The 22,580-nt window shown below is 31.9% G+C and overlaps 3 protein-coding genes and 1 long non-coding RNA gene across 7 annotated transcripts in view; 2 read left to right on the top strand and 2 right to left on the bottom strand.

Moving 5' to 3' along the window:
- LOC141458016 (cytochrome P450 4c3-like) overlaps positions 1 to 3,317 on the bottom strand; it is a 31,289-nt gene extending 27,972 nt beyond the window's left edge. Inside the window, exon 1 of the mRNA XM_074135505.1 lies at positions 3,140 to 3,317. Coding sequence (XP_073991606.1) covers positions 3,140 to 3,317 — 178 coding nt within the window. The remainder of the gene's footprint in view (positions 1 to 3,139) is intronic.
- LOC141458018 (uncharacterized) overlaps positions 1 to 10,009 on the top strand; it is a 25,942-nt gene extending 15,933 nt beyond the window's left edge. Inside the window, exons 5-7 of the long non-coding RNA XR_012460702.1 lie at positions 3,119 to 3,412; positions 5,676 to 5,899; positions 9,865 to 10,009. This is a non-coding gene — a long non-coding RNA (uncharacterized lncRNA). The remainder of the gene's footprint in view (positions 1 to 3,118; positions 3,413 to 5,675; positions 5,900 to 9,864) is intronic.
- LOC141458012 (glutamyl aminopeptidase-like) overlaps positions 9,623 to 22,580 on the bottom strand; it is a 19,164-nt gene continuing 6,206 nt past the window's right edge. The window contains exons 1-17 of one of the 2 annotated variants that reach the window (XM_074135492.1): positions 19,389 to 19,625; positions 18,880 to 19,268; positions 17,776 to 17,923; positions 17,444 to 17,705; positions 17,207 to 17,374; positions 15,394 to 15,491; positions 15,175 to 15,309; positions 13,873 to 14,168; positions 13,675 to 13,763; positions 12,972 to 13,099; positions 12,024 to 12,236; positions 11,852 to 11,931; positions 11,626 to 11,771; positions 11,017 to 11,149; positions 10,819 to 10,932; positions 10,006 to 10,114; positions 9,623 to 9,927 (exon numbers count right to left, since the gene is read on the bottom strand). In XM_074135492.1, coding sequence (XP_073991593.1) covers positions 9,781 to 9,927; positions 10,006 to 10,114; positions 10,819 to 10,932; positions 11,017 to 11,149; positions 11,626 to 11,771; positions 11,852 to 11,931; positions 12,024 to 12,236; positions 12,972 to 13,099; positions 13,675 to 13,763; positions 13,873 to 14,168; positions 15,175 to 15,309; positions 15,394 to 15,491; positions 17,207 to 17,374; positions 17,444 to 17,705; positions 17,776 to 17,923; positions 18,880 to 19,268; positions 19,389 to 19,397 — 2,664 coding nt within the window. In that variant the 5' untranslated portion in view covers positions 19,398 to 19,625 and the 3' untranslated portion in view covers positions 9,623 to 9,780. Of the gene's footprint in view, positions 9,928 to 10,005; positions 10,115 to 10,818; positions 10,933 to 11,016; positions 11,150 to 11,625; positions 11,772 to 11,851; positions 11,932 to 12,023; positions 12,237 to 12,971; positions 13,100 to 13,674; positions 13,764 to 13,872; positions 14,169 to 15,174; positions 15,310 to 15,393; positions 15,492 to 17,206; positions 17,375 to 17,443; positions 17,706 to 17,775; positions 17,924 to 18,879; positions 19,269 to 19,388; positions 19,626 to 22,580 lie in introns of those variants that run through there. The other variant, XM_074135491.1, reaches the window with a different exon arrangement.
- LOC141458014 (uncharacterized) overlaps positions 19,678 to 22,580 on the top strand; it is a 26,409-nt gene continuing 23,506 nt past the window's right edge. For 2 of the 3 annotated variants that reach the window (XM_074135499.1, XM_074135496.1), the window contains exon 1: positions 19,679 to 19,839. The gene's annotated coding sequence lies outside the window, so the exon portion shown is untranslated. Of the gene's footprint in view, positions 19,840 to 22,580 lie in introns of all 3 variants that reach the window. The other variant, XM_074135498.1, reaches the window with a different exon arrangement.

The following is a 22,580-nucleotide window of genomic DNA, read 5'->3' on the forward strand; positions in this document are numbered from 1 at the left end:
TTAGTGCTGTCTTTACTCATTATTTTTGGTTATTATTTTATTATTTACTTTTAAACAATATTTTGTTTTTTAAATCGTGCTTACATTTAATTTTATGTGTATTTATTTGTTTTTCCTCAATATAACCTTACCTCAGAGTTATCACTAGTTTTTCTTCTATTTATAGGATTTCCATGACAATTTTTCCTACGTTTTCTTAATTTTGACCTTATTTTTTCTAAAATTTAGTCAAATGTGGTTGGACCCATCCTCACATATTCAAAAAAACGATCCGGATAATTTCTAAGTTCCTTATATAAATAGTGAAATTCGCCCAAAGTACTTCGTTTTTTTATTTATGGTATGTACATGATATTTTCTACATCTTTTTTTTTTTAAATATACCATTTCGTTGCTGGTGAATATAAAAACTCTTCTTCACTACTCGACATGTTGCATGTATCACAGCTCCGTTGTGCACACTAATCAGCGATTATATTTTACTCTATCAGTTATCATCTCTGCTATCATCTATACTCACAGCTCCGTTGTAAACGTACCCTAAGTCCACATCGAGTCATAAGCCGTAATGTTAGCTACTGCGCATTTTGTCAGACGCTGCTGCCCCTCTTCCGACAACGGCTTGCTGCAGCTGTTTCGGCTGCGATGTGGACTACGTTTAATTGTAAACATTAAATTGTAATAGTGAAATTTTATAATTTCCAAACATCGTGACAGCAGGCCTCGTGTTTGGCATGCCTGCTTTAAAGAATCTGTTGGCTTGCTTAAAAAAAATAGTAACTCAAGGCTACTCATGAAAGTAAATCTCTTTCAATGAATGATTCAAGGAGAGCGTCAGTAGCACATGTCTGGAGCTGTCTATCCACATATACAGAAGTACGTCTTTTATCATTACAATATTGATCTTCCCCTCCATCCCAAAATTTTAATTTATTCATACGCCGAAGATACTGCCATCCAGTCTCATTTTAATATCCTGGAACTCTGTTTTCGCAAATGGAGCATAAGGTCAACGAGGCCAAATCACTTGCATAACCTTTACCCTCAGTCTTAAAGTACTCTACCTACAAACGCCTCACTTCAAGCCAAACTCCAAGTGGCTTAATCTAGTGAACCTCTACACAGCTCTACTAATCCTGATCTGTACACACGGACTTAAACTGTACAGGACAGCCAAGCGCTCTAATCTCGGTCTCATCCATCTCTTCAATCGAAAATCCTACGCAACACCATTGTTTACGTACCTTTTTCTCTATGTTAGCTATCAGACTATTTAACTGGCCTAAAAACCCTATTTGTTATTGATCTAGCCAGATCATAATTTCATCCAAAACTGCCCCCAATACTTCCACCCACACCCAAACGATCCTTTCTCAAAGATAGATATCTCTGATCGGACATCCTTTGGATTCACTTTGTCGGTGTCTAGAGTTGGCTGACTTGTTATGGTCATCGTTGGATGGCCCTAATTCACTTCTTTTTATTTACAAATTTTGTTTAAGTATATACTATATATAAGTGCTGCTTTTTTCAGTGCACTGCCAGCCTCCGGACACGGTTCTTTCGTTTATAATCACCGAACAGTTAGCTGTAAGAAGCTCTTAGGAAAAGAAAAATCCAAGGGCTACCAGCTGTATTTGAACCTAGATCTCCGCGTGGGAAATCAGCAAGATCACCATTGGTCTAATGCCTCCCCAAAAAATGGAATGTTGTTGCCAATTGTTTAATTGATTATAAGCTGTGCTGGGTTAAATTGACTTGATGCCAATAGGCAGTTAAATTAGAGTAAAAAAATTTAGTGCTCTTGCTAATTTCATATAAATTCAACAAAGTAAACGGCTATATTTTCAGGTATGACTTATCGTTCCAAAGTAGGTGTCCACGACGGGGGCCGTAGTACATTCATTTCTATTAACATATTTTGTAGCAAAATAAAAAACGCTATACGCGGGATTTGAATTGGGAATCTCCCACAAATCAGCACTTATAACCACTTCCCCTTAATAAATTTAAGATTAGCTAAATTGCTTATCCTTTATTTTTTTATAGAAATGAAGCCATATTGGAATAATTCGAAATTTTAAATTCAGAAAAAAAAAATAGTGACATGCGTTCTTATTAGAGAAGGGGTTTAAATAAAGTAAAATTTTTAAGACGTTCTGGTTGTGGGACTAGGTCCAAACAAAATTCATGGGTGTTCTGTGCCGTAAAAATATTGCATAATATTGATAATTCGGCGACTCCAAAAAAAAGTAGAGAAGTTGCTTGTAGGTAAAACAATATAAGTTTTTAAAAAGGTAGAAATTTAAGGTCTTACGAAAGGGTAATTTTCTTCAAGTCTGTAAGTTTAGTCAATTACTTAAATTTCCCCAAAATTATTCAACTACAGAACATCAATTTTTTTTTTAGCCTAAAAAAACTACCTGTAACAGTGGGGATGATCTGTTTTTTTTTAAACAAAGTAAGGTTATACAAAATACTGATTTAGAATTAAATGAATCAAGAAATGATATTCCGCCTGACCATGTAAGGTGCTCTTTACTATTCAAGGAATATATAGTAAAAATTCTGTGAGATAAAAACCTTGAATAAGAAGTGAAGTACTAAAAAAGTAGTGAAAAAAAGAAATTAATAAGTAAAAGATACTCTTGAAAGTGACTATTGAGTCAATCAATATTGCATTTATTGCTTAATTTATGTTTCGTTTCTGTAATTTTATAAAAAAAAATCTAAGAAGTGATGCTGATCGAAAGTATTTAAACGCCTAAGAGGTACAAGATACCCTTTGAGTTCGTGAAGGGTTAATATCAGAGTAACCTAAAATTTAGTACAAGTTATTTAGTAATTTTCAGAATGAGGTTGTTCTAGCCAAAGAAAAATTTATGCTTTCTGTTTGGGTACGAAAGGTACCATTCATCAGGAGCTTCTGTAAATTCAGAAGAATTGAATTTATATAAGTAATAAGAGATATTTGATAATGTAAACGAAAAAGAAAAAGTATAAAATAGAACAAAGAAAATTAATAAAGTAGCTACTAATTCCTTTTTCAATTTTAGTTATCTTCTTCCTATAATCTAAAGCCTGACGATATAAAATATTATTAGTTTTCCTTTTCCAGGGAGTGTAAGAAAACGCTTACCAGTAATGTCACCAGTTGCCACATTCAACGCCTCGCCCAGCAATGGAAGTCCTTTTGGCCCATGGATTTTTCTCATAAACTTGATCGTCCTCCATGATAGATTGAAGAGCTCCACGGGGAGGATGAACACAGTGATTAGAAATAAAATAATTCCAGCTGCCAATAAGACCAGGAACATTTTGAATATTGTTCGGCGGCCAGACCTTGTTACCGTCTATATAGATTTGCTCCCAAGTACGGCTACCCCACCATATCACGCAACAAGTATAATTGGTAATTATTTATTTTTTGTTGTATTATGCACAGCTTATCATTTAGCCATCCCCATTTATATATTTAACCCCCTAATATTTATTTAATTTGTTTAACGAATTCTTTGTTTAAAGAATTAACAATTTTAATTCATAAATATCTAAAAAGTTCAAAAGTGTAAAATTATAACCTTCTCCCTTAAGACGTTCATCTGTCCTCAACTTGATTACAACCAGACTTATGTGATGTAATAAATAAGCGTGCTACTGTGGATAAAATTATAGAAATTACTTAATTGGTAGTTGGACGTTAAGCCCCGCATGAAAAAATAGGCGATTACTTTACTTACTTTACTACTTTATAGAAAGATTTGGATTTGTGAGCTCGAACCCTGGGATTCAGACAGATATACTATCATCTGTCAAGTAACTATTATAATATTGCACTCTGAAACTGATTTGGACTTATAAACGCGAACTCTGGGGTTCAGTCAAGCATTCCAGCATCTGTCAATTCGCATGAAACTTATCTATGCTCTACCCCGATAAAAGTACCTTTTATTTGAGATTTCATCTTCGTGCGATATAGGAAGTTACTGCATCTCGCGCCTCAGCTCGTCTCAACCCTCTCATTGTCCAGCTTTCATCTTTAACCCTTTCTGAAACAATTTCACCCGTCGATTGGAAGGGCGCTGGTCCTACAATTCACTATATATACTCGTAAGGGCCAAGTTTATGCACTTATACATCATTAATATAATAATAAATGGTAGGTATCACAATGCAGTAGTAGTAATAGATAATGTTGATATGTTCATTGTTAACCTAGTCATCAACAAACCTTATAAGGGACTATTTAAACAAAAATTATTTTATTAATCATTTTCATTAAGAAAATTTTCCATCTTAGTGCAGTTTCTTCCAGTCTCTTAGTGCAGTCTGATTACTTTTGTAATAGATATAAAACAAGTTTGATCTAAAGCTTTTTTTTAAACAAATTATTTATTTAACCTTGCAGTTACATAACTTTTATAAAAAAAAAGTCATGAGTGAACATTCTCAAAACTTCCTTTTTCAACTAATCTTAAAGTTCTAACTCATATATTTTTTTCAAGCTCTGAAAGCTTGAGTCATATTGGACTCTTAAAAGAATCTAAACCATCCTCACTCACAGAAATTACCTTTATTCGGGTTTGTGGGAAAAATGTTTTATGTAAATGTTGTGGATAAGATTTATGTGTGGTTGTAACTCACTATACCAAGGGTTAAAATAAAATTCGTAGAAATCGCATATAAGAAAATCTCAAAATACGAAAAAAAAAATCTATTTTTTAAAGTGGCATTGTTGATTTAATTCAAATTTAGAAATACTTTCCCTTATTCCATTCATAATGTTATTATATAGGTGGCAATGCAGTACAATGAACAGTAATGGCACGTTAAAGGAAAACCTAACCATCTTCTCTCTCTAAGAAGTGCCTTGGTGTAATTTTACTGATCTATAAAATCTATATACAAGATATTAATTTAAAAAAAAAAAAATCACGGAAAGTTAAGATTTGATAGAGTAGGTTCTGTCAGAGGGCCACAATACGGTTTTAGTTAATATTGGACAGCTTGAAGATTCACTTTACTGAATAGACTTTACTGTGTTTTACTTAATGTATCTACTTTATATATATAATGTTATTGGTAAAGCGCCATGAAAGTCGATCTATTAGGATGCGTGAACCGCAGAGGTAGGAAGGATTCTCGTATTGGGTTCAATTCCCGGCCTAGGCCTTGGATTTTATTTAATTTAATATGAATAAATTATAATAAACGATGTTTTAGTCTCGCCTCCGAACACGAAACCTAATTCTGTAGGTGAGCGTAAAAGCCGTCCGAAATAAATAGGCATTACTTTACTTTTTTACATTTATAATTATAATTATATAATAAGTATAATTATATTTTACTTTTTATCCCAGAATTTGTGTAAATCAAATAAAATAAAATACTATATTCACTAACATAATTGCAATAATAATAATTACTATATAATTATATTAGGAATAATAGCAATAATTATTTTTCATTATAAACTTTTTCCCAGTAGAAGTACGTTTTCCGGAAAACTCGGGAACGTGCCAAGGATGTTCCAATTTCTTCTTAAAGGGTATCCTTTCTATAACACTCAACTATTCTGCACTTGCATGAAATACCTGTCAGTACTGAGTTTTAAATTTTTTTAAGTTTTTTTCAAATATTTTTCCAAACAAATAAGTAAAGACCTATTTTTTCAGGCGGGGCTTAACGCGCAACTACCATTTACTAGGTGTCGTGGACGGAGGCGACTAGCAAACGTTCTTTACTATTTCTCATTTAACCATTAAATAAAATCCAAGGCCAAGACCGGGAATCGAACCCAGTACCACAATGCACATTAGCTTTGCTGGTCTCGCCTCTTCCAAACAAATATTTTTGGTGCAAGTGTGTGAAGAAAGGTGTAATCCAATAATAAGCCTCAGTAAGTTTGTGATTAAAACATCTATCATCTCTTAGTTAATAGTGTTTCACAGTCATGGGTGTAATTTTAAGAAAATTTGTAATTCATTTTTTTGTAATCATTTGAATTTTCAGTAAATGACTCAGGACTTCATATAAATTGAAGTATTTAATACAGTTGAAACATCTCGATTTAACAGAGCACAGGATATTACAATTACCTCTCTGGTGGTTAAAGATAATAATAATTATAACATAGTATTCTCGTAGATTTTATCGTTTGAAATAAAATTGAAATGATTTTGAATGTACGCAGTTTTTTTCAGTCGCAGAAATAATTAAGGTTAACTCTTTAAACTCTGTTTTTATTACAAACCATCAACAGTAGGCCTCATATAAACATATGTAGATTTCTAAACTTGAGTTTTTAGCAGAAATATCGTTTTTGAGATCTGATCAAACTATCTCACGTCGTCCCGTACATGCAGCATCTGTCATCCTATTCTTGCTGTAAGAATTCGAAATTCAAAAGTATTCCTTAAGAATTGAAATAGAACAAAGTCAAAGATGTGTATATAATTTATTTAATTTGATTGCATTGTTAACGTTCGGACCATGTTCTTTCGTAACAGACAATACTACCCCTTAGAGTATATAAGAGTTCCGGTCCTAAATGGATAATCTTGGGCCAGTTTTGAGAACATTCTATTTAGTTGTTATTGGAAATTAATGAAATTCATGGATAGACTTTGGAGTATGAATTCGTCTTAAACTATTTCTTGACATTTCCGGTGTTAACGCCTTTGTTTTAACATTAGGAGCGTTGGCTGCACTACCTAAGAAGTTGAAAATTAAAATTGTTTTGTATTTTGGTGGTTTCAGATGTATAGGAATTAAGGTCCAGTTTTGTGAAGGGACTGTCTCATTTTGTCCCGGATTTTTTCCATTAACATCCAAAAACGCCAATTATAGAGCTGAGCGCTGTTCGTAAAATTTGATAAAATTTAGTTTATAGAGTAAATTTTATGTATTCCTGTTGGATACATATGCATCTACTTGATGGAGCTTTTTCATTAATGAATAATGATGCGTTTTTCCTGAATCAAACAAAAAATCCTTATTGTGGTGCAAACATAATTGTTATTAGAACAGCTTAAGTTATTAATTTGTGAAAAGACCTTTCTTTACAAATGTAAATGATCTTCTGTGCCTGAATAACAATGCACCTTGCTAGCCCCTGACAGTAGATTAACCACTCGGTCAGTTCTTCTCTTTTGATTTACTCCAATATTGGTTCCCATAAGAATTTTCATCAATGAATACTTCTAGGTACTTTAGCTGGGCCACCATTTCTGGTTGTTCACTATTTAGATGAGGATACCCTATAATTTCTCAAGTTCCACTGAGTTGAAGACGAAGAACGTCATCATAGATTGCTTGGTCACAACATGAATCTTGTACTCGTAGGTTAGTTCCTTATTAAACTTTTCTTTTTTTTGAAAGTTTTTTCGGGAAAATTCGATTTAGGACACTCCTAGACGAACGGTATGTTTGGGCTTTCTTCTTTGTTCCTATGTCACTGTAATGAATGGACTTCTCCTATAAAATATTAATTAGGATTAATTATGTAACCGAAACTTAGAGTGAGCAGCTCAAAAGTGCCGTAACTCTGAATAGCTTTTATCGACTTCTTCGAAAATGGTATCTTTTAAGTAAACATTTATTATGTTGGAAGACAACAAGTTGTGCGTCTATTCTAGATTTTTTTAAATTTATTTATACACTTTTTTTAATAACGTAAAATGATGCGGATGTAGTACATAAGGATATTAAATTGAACTAACAAAAAAGTTTAGAAGTGACGTGTCACTTTTTAAAAATCATTACAAATAACATTTTATTTTGAGATCCACTTTTGTTCTCCAAAACTTCAGTCCCCCCTTTTTTTTTACTAATACATCCTCACCTTCCCCTATCTTCCAAGGTAAATATAACGTATATAAAATATCCAGGTACACATTATAATTATTAACTTTTTACGTTTCCTTTCAGTTGCAGTTTATTTTCTGCAAAGTTACTTGTTAATTATTATTCAGCATAAAAAGCTTTGAGGAAAGTAAGTACGGATATTTAGGCAAAGTGAACGCAAATTTAATGCAAAATTTATACTTCCTCTTGACATCGATCATATGCCTCTTTAACGGAAACGATAATATATTTATGAACGAGGTCTTGCTAACGTCTCTTTAACAAAAAAAAACAAAACAATCTTTCAGTACAAAAAAAGTCAAGTGTAATGGTTAATTGAAAAACAAAAAATACACAAATTAACAAGTACCTTTAAAGCTGAAAATGTGATTGAATCTGTAGTGCTAGATAATATAGTAAAGTTTTTTATCCTTTATAGCACGAATGTTTGTATTGTTTCTAGCTTGTTTCGGATTTTCATCCAGTATCAGTGGTTGATTAATCAGTTTGGTGCAAAGAATTTGACTTCCACTGTCATATTTACACTTTTTGAGTAACTTAATATTGAGTGCTTAGAGAAGTTATCCCCAAAGACCTCCTCAAAAAAAATAATCTGTTTAGGAACGAGGTCTATACATCGAACGCGTGTACGTTAATCTTTTAGCTTCTCTTTTTGAAAATATGAGAATATATCTCTTATTGTAGTTACATCCAAACGTAAAAAAACATAACTAAACCAATGAAAAACACAATGACGCTTTTACACACAGTAAGGGACATGTTAGAAAGAATAAAAGAAAGAAAAAAACAGTTGATTTTGAGTAACGGGGGTTATGTACACACTCCCTGATGTATTAGCAATAACATTCGAAAATCGAAGAATTACAAATATCGAAAATTGCAAGAATACAATATCTTCTTTACGAGTAATGTAAAATAAAAAGAGATAAATGCGTAAGGTAGTCATTAAAAAAAAATTATAAAACTGCATTTTCATACTCTATTGGTTCTAGTAATTACAATAAACATTGCGTGATAGTTGCAAGTGTAAAAACTTAGCGGTAATCTGGTTCTCAAAAATTTATTTTCACTTTTCCAGACCACAGTAAGATCGCATGTTCTATTTAAAAATATTTCAATTTTTTTTTCCTGTTTTTCTTTGCAATGCCAATCCTTTTAGAAAAGGTAATAAACATTAATGTTATTTGTTGCCTTAACCATCCATCCATTAAATGTTTTCTGCCATTTTATAAATCCAATTATTTTCACACATCATTACTGTTAAAATCAGTACTAAATCTTAGAAGCTGAAATTTGTCTTTTTTTTTTTCTTTTTTTGTATTATCATGGGTATTATTTAATTGTCACAACAATATTCTTTCTAGGTTGATTTCAAATTTGGTTTAGAAATAATAATTCAGATGTTTTGTTTCCCAAAAGTTCTGTTATGTTTGCATCGATATTTATTACGCTGCTTAATTAGCTTGCAGAAGCAAATTTCTTAATCAGGAGTATCGGCAATTTTAATTTTTATAAAGGTTTATGTTCTGAATAAGTAGTCTAGACATTTCTTCATGGAGCTTGGCATCTTATACTTGCCAGCACTACTACATTCCTGCTATCCATTTAAAAAGATGATAAAACACTGCCTGCTTGGGTTTAGCGAAGCCACTCTTGGCAAACTCTTAACTCATCATCACACACTTTGTGTCTCATATTATTCACTGAACGTAATTGGGACAATAATTATGGGTTTGATAAAATAAAGTGAACAAAGTTTATATAAGAATAATTATTATTTTTTTCTCTTGATGATAATTACATAACTTTTATTCATTTAAAAAAATACCACAAAAATGAAATTACTTGTACCATCCATTTATTTATTAATTTCTTTATTTGATATTTTTTTACATTCTTTAAATAAAGAGAATTTTAAAAAATCAAAGCATCCAAATAACCATCAAGTTTTGGTAGATAAGTCTTATGCCATTTAATATTAAGTTTAACCTGTTCCAGAGCGCGCTTTCGACCAGCAGTACCAGCCCCAGCTTCCGGATATTTGGCCATAAATGCTTCCAGCTGAAATAGAAGTGAAAGATTAATAAAGATAATAGTTAAACAAATTTATTGACGTAAATAAAGAAAAATATTCAATACCTGAGCAAGTTTTTCTTCTGTGTAGAATAATGTAGCTGTGACTGGCAAAAGTTTGCCAAATGTTCTATCATTCAAGGTGAATCTTTTGACTAGATACTCCCAGTTCGTTCTAAAATCAGATTTGGGATTAAGGTAATTGCAATCTGCGTTAAATTATTTTCCTAAAGTAAAATAGAGCGATGTCGTCAAATGTTCTATATAGAATTAGCTCCAGAAATAACGTTTTAAGAACTTCATCAATGAAGTTTCTTTTTATATATAACATCTGCTTTGAACGCACACAAATGACTCTCTTGTGAACATTTTTAATGTCAGTTTTCTCTGTAATTTTTGTATGTTTTGGTGAAACAGTAATTTATTTTGGAAGGTCAGTAGTTGTCTAAAGTCAGTGTGCTGTTACCCACACTGAACAGGCGTACGTCAGGAGAGTTCTGAGGAAAATCTCGTAGAGTAGTACTCTGCTGAAGTATTTCAGATAATAGTGGGTAAAAAACTCTTGAAGTCGTGCGTGTCCTTGGTGTTGATTCAGGAGAGACTAATGTAGAGGATTCATTCTTCCAAGCGATTTGAAATTTTAAAATGAAAGCAATTCTCAAAGATATTATGTTATATAGACAATAACAGCGTACACTTCAATGAAATGTGCACTTGTGGGAGAAGCTTTCTTAACCCTACACTGAGAGTGTACTCTCTCAGAAGTGCCCTAAAAATGAATTTCTTTTTTGCTACACCTTTTTGAATTGAGTTATTAAAGCAATTTAAGTTAAATGAAAACTGGTATGGTGATGTTTTTCTTTAAACCTTGTTACATACCTGACAAAATCCCAGACAATACTGTTTCCTTCAGGAATTAAGGCAAGGTGAAATAGTACGGAGAAATAGTCCTGCGATCTGACCAAGTCTTCATTTTTAGCCAGCTCTAATAATCTGAAAAGTGCAAAGATGATAAAAAATGTATTTTTTAAGAATTTATTATAGTTTTTACTTGTTAATTTAGCGAAAATAATTTACTTTTTTATTATATGAGGATCGGTAACTGAAGACAGTGCTTCCATAAGACGTACTTTCTGTTGTGGATCATGCTCCTTCAAATATAACGACCACATCTGATTCCAATTACTTTCCAATTGTTCTCCACCCATACCTTTAAGGTTAGAAATAAAGTGTTATATGTTTTTCTATAAAAATCATTGTATAAATTGTATACTTTCTACTTAAGTAAGCTGATAATTTGTAGATTAAAAATAGTTTTAAAATATCTGAAATTATTACGCTATGAAAAACTTTAAACACTAGAACTTCTTTGAAACAAAACAAGTCTGATAATTCACTTTAAACTTTATCTCTTTTTATTTCTTCGTTTCGACCGAATAGTACAGCTTTCGAATGAAATTTATGTTAGTTTATGCAAAGTAAGATATTTTATCTTAATGAATTAACTAAGTACAATTTTATAGATTAAAGATAATACGGATCGATACTAAACTTTAGTAAAATGAAAAGATAAAAGGAAATAGAAGTTGAGAGAGACTAAATGCTAAAACCTATCTAAAGGAAAGGCACTGACTTTAAAAATTTATAACCAAGTATTTCCTTTAACTATCAGAAAACTGTACTCACCATAAGTAAAAACAGTAGACTTGAAATCAACAGATGGAATATCAGACTTGCCTGAAATCCAATTATTAAACAATTCGTTTACTTTTTCCTTAGCTGCAGGTACTTCCATTCTTACAGCAAAGTTTGCCAGAGTACTTTTCAAAATTCTAGATAACAATAAATTTATTAAGAAATCATTTATGAAAAAAATAAAATAAACTTTTTGTATCCCATAAACAGAACTTACTTTTCAAAAATGGGACTGCTTTCTTTGATCTCCCATAAACTGTCAGAAACTACGTGTTCCAAAATTCGGTGTACGTATCTCTAAGTTAGAGTAAGGTACAAGTTAAATAAATTATTATTCTATGATACATAGTTATTAAAAGAATTTATAATTCTTATTAAATTACACATACCTTAAACTTTTCAAAAACTGGGGTTCCGTATAAAATTTTCCTTAAACGCAAAATATGAGATGAACTCGTTAACCATGGTAGAAAATGTGTTTCTTTGTTACTCTGAAGATAACTAATAAGTTGTAAAGGCACATTGTATTCTAGATAGCCGGCTGAGGCAAGACTAAAGGCATCATCTATTAGGTTACTTCGATCTTCTGGTAAGGAAATAGTCTGTGGAAAAAAATGATTCAGTTTTTCAATGTTTTCCTTGCAATTCTAAGTAATAGATTTTAGTCGTGTAGATGTTTTATTTTGAATTTTCACTTTAAATATAAATTTTGAGATTCTCGAACTAGATGTAATGGTTTTTAAAAATGTACATGTCTTTTAGCATAACTCAAAAACGTACAGTCGTAATAAGTTTACATTTTATTGTAGAGTATTGTTCATCTTTGATTTATTAATCCAAAGAGAAAAATATTATTGCCAATTTCAGTATTCCTAAGCTTTCGTCCTAGGGACTAAGTTTTAGAGCTTACACTCTTTAACAGTTGTAATTTTGGTTCACATGGTTAATCTTAAAGGTTGTTGTGTCTTTTGTCCTCGCTGTTTAGGTACTAATGTGGACTGGTTTTTGCAAATCAATTTTTCGGACAAAGCTCACATCGTGATACTCAAACGAAAGTATAAAGTCAGAGCTCCCTGCGATTTCCGTTTTAGAGCGGTCGTATTTGCAAAACTTCTCTTTCTAAAACTGCATTTTTGAACTCAGCGGATACTTGAAACGCATGGTTTCTGGGAAAAGCTCGATATCGAAAATCTGGTATGATTACAAATACTCCCTGTTTCTATCGACTTAGTGAAATTAATAAATAGTAGATTTATCTAAACCCTATTTCTTAAACAAAGTCGTGTTACATTATGAAATGTCATTACTATAAATGTAATTACAATCAATAGGTTTACCTTAATATCATCTGTAAGTAATTGGGTAAAATTCATCCATTGTTCTGCAGTATAATTAACTCTATAAAAACCAACTTGTCTTGAATTTAATTTGAACCAAGATGTTCCTTCTGGAAATTTAATTGTACCTAAAAAGGAAGATAATGTAGTATTTGAAAACACCTAGTAAAAATTAGAATGTAATGTGTATTTAATATCAGATAAAATTAAATTATGTAGCTTTTATCCTCTACTTTATGACGGAATTTTTAAAGGAATTATTTTTATATGTGGAATAATGAGCTTCGGCATAACTTTATCCAATGTCTTTACCATTATCCTTATAAAAGATTTCCATCCTGCACCGTCTTCTTGGCCTTCTGCCACCTGGCCTACAATCCCTCCTTAGAGCTCTTCTTTGTAATGCTCCTAACCTATTCTCTGATTTTAAGAGATCTAGTCTCAGAGCATAGATTTCCACTAACTATAAATCACATAGCCTAATATCTTACTTGATTATAGATGTTACATAGTTGTGGCGCTTTTTACTATTATCTCCTTTAAGAAATTAAAAATAAAGGCTATGGACCCCTTGAGCAGCATATTAATCACTTCGAAAGCCTCCCAATCCTGTACTTGTCTAAATAGTTCGAGTTTTCTAGTTATTCAGTACTCTTACAAATAGTCAACTTTAAAATATATGTCATACGAAATATTTACTTACTATGAGGTTCATCACTCAAAAGAAATGCCGATTGTAGAGTTTTTGGTTCACCAGAAGTAATGTATTTAATAGGTACATCCCACTTGTAACTGAAATAATTTTTTTTTTTTTAAAGAAATTCTAGGTTACCAAATATGACTTTCTCTTTTTCTTAATGATATATAAATTACTTTAGCACATTTATTAATAATTCCCTACCCAAAAGCAGATTTGTTTTTATCGAATTCTGCGCTAAAATCAGAAAGATATCTACTTTGTGATATCTTGATATTATTTCCTTCCTTTTCCACCGTAATTAATGGATATCCTTCCTGTTTGGTCCAAGTGTCCAGTATATGTGGCAGATCTTTCACCGATTTATATTCATTAGATAAAAATTGCCATAAATCTTGTGTACGCGCGTTTTTCCACTTGTGTTTCTTCAAATAATTACTGACACCTGTACGGAACCCTTCCTTATCATAATCTTCAATCATTCGTAAAACTGACGAGCCCTGCAACAAATAAATTTTAATAGTTTCTTGTCAATTTATAACAATTGTTTGTAGTTCTGCATAAAATTGGAAAAACAATACAAAAAATTAGAGAAAGATCGAATGGGCATGATGGGTCCCTCTACTTGGTTCTAGCAAAAATAATTAACCCTCGCCGATCACACGAATTACAAACGTTGAGATCACGATTTTTGCATAGTTTTGGGTTTTTTCATGCATAAATTTTCATTTCACAATAAAAAATAAATAAAACAATTTGATACATAAAACTACTATACATTAACATATATGCATACATGTTATATACACAATATAAATATATACGTTATACATATATTTATATATTACGTACATATATACTTATATAAAAGCAGACAGTCCAGATTCAGTCATCATTTGTTTTTTATTTGCCAAGCTTTCGACCTAGGGACTAGGTCCATTTTTAGGGCTATGGGACATATTTTACCCAAACAGTTTTTGGTATACATGAATTTTGATAGTATCAAAAATAATCTGTTTTACTTGAATCTAATTAAAAAATTAAGATTCTCTAATAACCCTAAATAAAACCTCCCTCTTACATACAGTAACCTTCCATTCTCACAGACTCTTAGAGGTATTACGGCAGACAAATGAATACTTTCGAAGCAGACGCAGAAAACTCTGAAAAACTTCACAGCCTTCCGTTTCAGATGAAAAACCTAATAGCATCACGAACAGAAGACCTTCAGTTTCGATCAGTCTGATCCCCAACTTCAAAATAGTAGTATTTCTGTTTTTATGACTTCATCTACATATTTTTGATTGAATGTAAATGCATATAAATATCATCGCGCTGAATAGGTACGAGTTTGCTTCACTTATTGGAACAAAATTTGCATGTAGCAAGTCTTAATTTACTATTCTATTTATATATCTGGTTAAAGATATCACATTAAGATTTAGATTTCTCATATCTTAGTTGAAATCGTAAGTTAAACTTACAATAATTATAAAATAATAATACCTTGAAATAAGAAATAGAATCAAACATCTCAGTTATTTGATCAGGATGTTGTACTTGTTGTATTATCGGATGAGAACTGAGGGTTGAGTCATCTTCCAAAACGCTTTGCAAAGTATTGGCAACAAAGAGAGCTTCCTAAACAGCAAATACTAGATTTAAGGTAATCCAGATTTAATATTGAAATTAGATTAATTTAGGAAAAAAAAAAAAAAAACCTACCGCATTCATTTCAGGATGTAAATGTTCCACTGCTCGATTAGCCAGAAATGTGGCAAATCCTTCGTTAAGCCATAAATCATCCCACCATTCCATTGTCACTGTAATAGAATCGTAAAATTAGTAATGTCCATAATACGTAGTAAATTCAGTAATCCTCTATATAAACTGTAAAAATGGTTAGATTAATATAGATGTTAGTTTGCATTAGTGTTACGTTTCGACAAAATGAACGAAGGAACTATTTTAAGTTTTTTTTTGCGATCGAATGTAGAGATTACTTTCAATTTCGTGAAATTCTCTATTTTAGACTTTGAAATTATTATCTTACAAGGTTCGGTATCATGGATCTTTAGTACAATCGCTCTGTGTTGTGGGCACTAATACTAATGTTTTGAGTGCCAAAGTATCGTATTTGAAAGCAAGTAAAAAAAAAAGTGGAATGCTGAAGAAGTTTTGGGGAGATGCAGCGAAGAAGAGGCAAGTGAAAGCTCCTGCAAGATTTTTACCGAAATAAAGAGGATTCCATTAGATCATAAAGCGAATGGCATTGTAATGATTCTAAGGCAATTCAGTATCGAATTTAATACAAGCTTTTTGGAGGAGAAAATGTTCTGAGAACTTGGTCAGGATCTCGGAAATTGGCTTTCTTAGTAACGAAGGTTTGGAAGAGGTGTTAGGAATGTGAGAAAGTTTTTAAATTAGAATCTCGCCACAATTTTTCTTGGTAACAGGTCATTGCAAGGTTAAAGCAGATGAAAGGATGGACATGTTTTGGCAAGGTGGAGGGAACCAGTAATGGGATTTATGGTGCACAAAATTTTAGATTTATTTATTGTTTTTGTGGTCTTACACATTAAAATTTTAGATTTATGTTACATAAATTTTAGATTTGTGGTAGATGTGAGATAGATTAATATTTTCAGCTGTAAAGAACTACAAAAGTGGCGATGCAAAATAGCTAACTAAATGCAGCAACCGCCAGGTGTAATAAATAACAAATGAAATTTCAATAAAACAATAACCCAGGAGTTACCCAAGGAGACCACGGTTTAAGGGCACTTCTACCTACAAAAGCGACGTCAGGACAATAAGTAAGTTGAGAGCTAATCACTCAGTTTGAAGTTTTTATATTAATTTTTACGATCAACGTTCCATGTATGGTCTTCTTCAAGGGATAGATATCATTCAAGTACAAAATTAAATTTTAATTCATTTCTACATGAACTTCACAAACGTATGAAAATCTGTTTAATAGTACAGTTTCTGCTTCCTTTTTTTCCACCCGCGGCACACCAAAATACATATTTCATTCAGTCTGTTCCAACATTTTAATATAACTCGAAATTTCGCTATAAAAAAAAACTCAAATACATATGACATGGAGCTTAAGTTTCAGAATACATCTGTTTTGAATTTGGTCAACATTTCTTCCTAGTTTTTCTAGTAAATATTCTTTATTGCCTCCAGAATCACGAGCTGTAGTTTGTTTTATTGTCTTTTCACCATCCCCAAAATAAAAGAACTAACAAAATATAGCTTCTTACAGTATTATATCCTGTGGCAGCAGAATTTTTACATAATTATTAACAGTAGAGGACTTCGCACAAGAATATTTTAAATTTAAAAAATAAATAAAATGTATGAATGATATTAACCAGAAAGTTCTTCGCGAATCGAGGAACTGTAATCGCTAGATTACAATGGTCTAGAAAGTCCATCGTACAATATTATGCAACGTAAAATAGTTCGTTCGTTTAAAAAAATGGATTGCAATCCGACCCTAACTACACAAAACATATTTCTTCCAACTGACCTATATCACCAAACCACATATGGGCCAACTCATGGCTTACTGTACCACTAATACTGATAAGGCCTCGCGTGGTCGTATCGTTACCCGCAAGAAGAGCTGTCTCCCTGAATGTGATAAGGCCCCAGTTTTCCATTGCACCGGACACAAAGTCTGGGATGGCTATTAAATCTGATAAGGTAAAAAACAAAAATTAATAAGTGAACGTATGCAACTGACAAATTTGAAGATAGAACTCACCTAATTTTGGTAAAGGATATCCCATATCAAAATATTTACTAAAATAATCTAAAACTTGAACAGCTATTTGTCCTGCATGCTTTGTATTATCTACATGACCTGTTCTGGCATATAGTTTAATTGGAGTGCCATTCGATGAATTACCAGCTTCTAATACCTCAAAATCGCAAACTATAAAACAGGCTAAATATGTAGCCATTGGTGGCGTTGGATTAAAAAAATTGGTCACAAATCCATCTTGTGGGAAATTCCTTTTCTCAGACTAAAAATGAAAGTATTAAGTAAAAATTATTCTCTTCTTTCTTAATTAAATATACATTTTTGAAGTATACCTCTAGATCCATGTTTGATAGAGCAAAATAACCACCCTCCATTGGCGTTACCACTCTAATGGAAAAAGTTGCTTTCAATGAAGGTTCATCAAAACATGGAAACGCTTTTCGGGCATATGTTGGCTCAAATTTAGTAGTGGCTAAGTACCTTAAAAAAACAAACAAATACAATAAATAAGGGTATAGGTCATAAATGTCAAATAAATTATTTTTAGCTCGGGTTTATGTCCAAATTCACTGACAACTTAACTATCTGTTATGGCTTCTTTGACGGTATGTAAATGGACTCATGCTGTTGGACTAGAATCCATCCCCTTAAAGACGCCAAGAACTTCGAAAAGTGACATTTCTACGAAGATGGTTTTGATTAAGAGGCAGAGACTTTTTCCGGAAATTTGCTATCCTTGCAGGTATCCTGGTCTATCTGTGATTATATGCAGTGACCTCAGACGCTTACACAATTCACTAAGAGTAGATTTTGTGTTTTGCACGAGATGGTTCGTATGGTTGGATTTGACTAGGATCTTCCAGTATACCTCATCAACTTCAATCGGTTCAATATTTAACCTTTTCTAGTGTGTTTAATTCCATGGTCTAATAACAATTTTTAAATTTTTGTGGCAAATGTTCGGGACTAAGTGGGTCAAGAATATAGCTTTCATAGCTTTATCCCGTATGCTGGGAAGTATTCTTTCTGACTAGGCTGTAATTTTTAGTTATTAATTTTAATTTAAACCAAATCAATGTCCATATAAGATCTTTGGCCTCCGAAGCATTTTCAGTGAACTGTTAAGGCTTCCAAAAAGAGAAAAATACCTTTTTTAATTGAATAACGGTAATTAATTAAAAAAAATATGTATAATTGAAATAAATGATGAATTAAGGGACATATTTGAAATTATTGCTATCTTGATAATTTAAAGAGACGGGTATCTTTTAAAACAAAACTGACATAGATGTAGCGATTTTTTATCTAGTTCTTATCTAAAATTCAATAAATGGAAATCTCAACTTTGAATAATCAATTTGTTCTCTTTCTAAAACAGAATTATTATGAATAACTTTAAAATTTATTTTAGTCTTTTAAGTAGGAAAAAAGTTTACCTCGAATTTCCATCTTTAGACTTGTATGTACTCCTATAGAATCCTACAATTTTTTTTAATAACGATCCATCAAACACTAGATCAAGGATGTATTCACCAGATTCTAATTCTTTTTCTGGTAAAACCACCCAGAATTCATTTTTCACATAAGGAAATGCTTCGCTAACTTTGATATTGTCTCCATTTTTTGTTTTCAATATTGTTTTAGTGATATTCAAATCATGTTGATGCAGTACAATGTACTTCCTTGGTTTAGTCAAAGTCAAATTGATAGAAATATCACCTGAGAATGTACCATTTTCTAGGAGCGGAAAAATAGTTAATGTGTAATTTGTTGGGTACACATCTTTCGGTAGAATAGGATCGTCTTCCCACGGTTTTCCAGTATCCTTAAAGAATGAAAATTGAATTAGTAATTACGTTTTGGCAATGGACAAGTTTTTGGATTTAAGAATATTGAAAAATATATGTAAGGTAATGTTGACGACGTTCTACTATAAAATACTTACACATTCCATCTTTTCGAAAATAGTAAATTAAAATTGGTTTTCCAGATCCGCTAATGCATTTAGAACTTTGTGATTAAAGCATAATTAAGTGCAAGCTATATCTCCAGATTCAGTCTAACTCTTTACGATAGCTTTACAATTGATTTAACTTAAAAACTTAAGGTTAACCCTACCGCTTTGTACTGGGAGTTTATATGAACCAGGTTATATTATTGCCAAGAGGATGCCTTGCGAGCAGAACTAGTACTAAAATTATATTAACGTTCGTTTAGACAGATTGTTGCTCTCAAACTAAAAGATAACAATGGCTTATCTTCGAAATTAAATCACAACGAACAAACTGTCAAATAAAAATTGATCTCTCAAGTAACTATTATAAATTATATTCACATTATATGTACAGAAGAAATTACTTGACAAACGCCTTTTTCAATTGCTACTTTTCACAAAGGTTAGTGACCTTAAAATACTTATAAAATGTGGTGTGAAACATCCACTATTCTAGGGTTTTTTTTTTTTTTAACATAGAACGTTGATTAATTTTATTTGGAGTCAAAACAGATAATAAAATCACGCTTATAAAAGCAATTTTGAGAGATGTAGTCGTTTGAGGAACCTTCATAAAAATCAGTGTCCACAAAAAAGAATGACAACCGTGAGTAATTTCTTAGTGTAAGCCTGAGTATGCGTTTGAACAAATTATTACAAAATCCTTGAAACTACGATGTTCCTAAATACACCTTTTACACTTAAGGTTAAACTGGAACTTATACGGTATTTAGTTTTTTACTATTTTCTCGAAAATAACTCGTTACGATTTTTAAAAAAATTCGTAAACTATTGATCAGTATGCTTGCCGTTTGGCAACACTTATTTGAAGTATTTTCCCAGAAAAGTATATTTTGCGATTTCTCAGGATTTCTTGCTACTATAAGCACTAAAAACCGCTAAAATTTCAAATTTAAATAAAATTTCGTTGCTAAATGAATACCAAAAAAAGTAAGACATTTTAGTTATTTGGAATTCTCTCTAAAACGATAGCATTTATGCTATCAATTCGATTCTATGTAAATTTGGAACGATAATTATGCGTATACAAATCTTATCAACCATATACGTAACATTTTTTTTTAGAAAAAAAAGACCATTCTAAAACCTTTAGGACTGAAGAAGACAGAGCAATTACGTTCTAAATCCCCTCTATATTTTAAATCCAAACAAACACCCGATAATTTTTACATTTATTTGAGGCATTAGACATTTCCAATTTTGTATATAGTGATGGTGAATAGAAATTAGACAGCTAGTACTTTATTTATTTCTTTATTTTTTGTAAGGCACTTCAACTAGTGGTTTTTGACGTCCAGAGGTACCGCAGGTCCTTCCTGACCACTTTGCAGGGTTCGTTCCAAATAATCCACAACTTATCATACAGTAAGGAGCTGTAAAAGGCCATTTCGTGATGTGATACGTATGCATTACTTCCAGCCACAAAGAGTTAAGGTAGTAAAATCTCCTTAACAAAAACTTACAGTTTAAAAAGTTAAGTATAAGGGTTGATTGAACGCCAAAAGGTACAGTACCTTTTGGCGTTTAATCAACCCTTATACTTAACATTTTAAACTGTAAGTTTTTGTTAAAGAGATTTTATCAAAATCGGACTAAGCGTTATAGAAATATTGGTAATAATAGTTTTAGAAAGGGCCTTACTTGGATGGGGCAAACTCCCCTCCTAATGAGGCATAGCCTCGAGACTTTTAAAGTGCAAATCTGTACAAAATTTCGATTCGAATGACACTTCATTCATGAAAATCGGTTCACGTGTCGATAATTTGAAACGATCGCTATACTTTCCCTTAACAAGTGTAAGAGCTGATCGCCGCTTTAATGTTACGTACGGAAGCCCTAACTCTATCATCCTACCAAATTTTATCAAAATCAGGCCAAGATTTACAGAGTAGAAGAAGAAGAAAAAGTCTTTATTGATTGTGCCATATATACAGAAAAAATTTAAAAATATACAAACTTTACTGAGTATCTGTTAAAAGACAGCAACTTGGCCTTACGGCCGTCAGTGGAGTCTATATAATGAACTATATTATATACATTAACAAAACAATTTTACTCTAATTTGAAGAATAAAAATATGAAAAAAACAATATAAAATAAGAATAATGAACCTTTTTCTTAACTAAACATTTAAAAAGCAATATTCACAAATCAATTAAACAAAAATCAAATAAAAGCGCCTATATAAAGAAAATTTAATATAATATATTTACTCTACGAATAAATGCCATCCTACAAAAATTTATTAGGGCATCCCAACTTCCACCGTTCAGATAGCCCGCAACATCGCTTCCGGAAAGAACAGGAGACCCAAACCACCTCCGGCGAATTTCATCATACACAGGACAAACCGCCAGAAAATGGAACAGATCCTCCCTCTCCTCCCGGTCACACACCGTGCACAGAGTATCCGAACTTTTAAAGCTTTTATAGTTGAGGCCAAGTAGGTCACCTCTAATTTTGAAGATCCACCTAATATTAAAAAGTGACTGTTCATTATTTATATAAAACTTATCATTTAGATCATACTGAAGCATTCGATACCAGGGAGATACACTAGAATTTCTTATTTTCATCCGAACCCCATTGTAGAATTCTTTTTTTAACGTTTCTTTAAGAATAACAAAACTACTTCTCCATAACTCACTATTTTTACAATTTTTTATATTTAAAGTTACATTTATATTATAATTCTGGAGACAGTTTCTAATTTCTTTAAACCAATACATATGTTTAGTTATTACCTGAAGGGTCAGAATTTTTGGATACCTATTGTCTGGTAATTGTAGTGTTTTCAATATGTAATCAAGGTGCAATTTGAAAGTAAACAAAAAGATCGGTGGCAACTTGGTCTCAAAGTGAATAAATGCCGAGGATGTATACATGGGGACTCTAAATAGCTTTTTAATAAAGAAATACAGGAGCTTTTCCACTTCCTCGAATCTCTTCCACCCCCAAACCTGAGCAGCATAACATATACTTGATCTGCAAACGGAGTTGAAGATTTTTATTTTTGCAGTATAGGGTATGTCTTTATTTTCTATAAATTGGTACCAGATCACATTTAGACTCATTTTTGCTTTTGACAATTTGTTTTTTAAATGCTTTGACATAGACAGAGTG

Source organism: Rhodnius prolixus, unplaced genomic scaffold (genome assembly GCF_049639745.1).
Source record: "Rhodnius prolixus isolate KJV_2025 unplaced genomic scaffold, Rpr scaffold_5, whole genome shotgun sequence".
NCBI lineage: Eukaryota > Metazoa > Arthropoda > Insecta > Hemiptera > Reduviidae > Rhodnius > Rhodnius prolixus.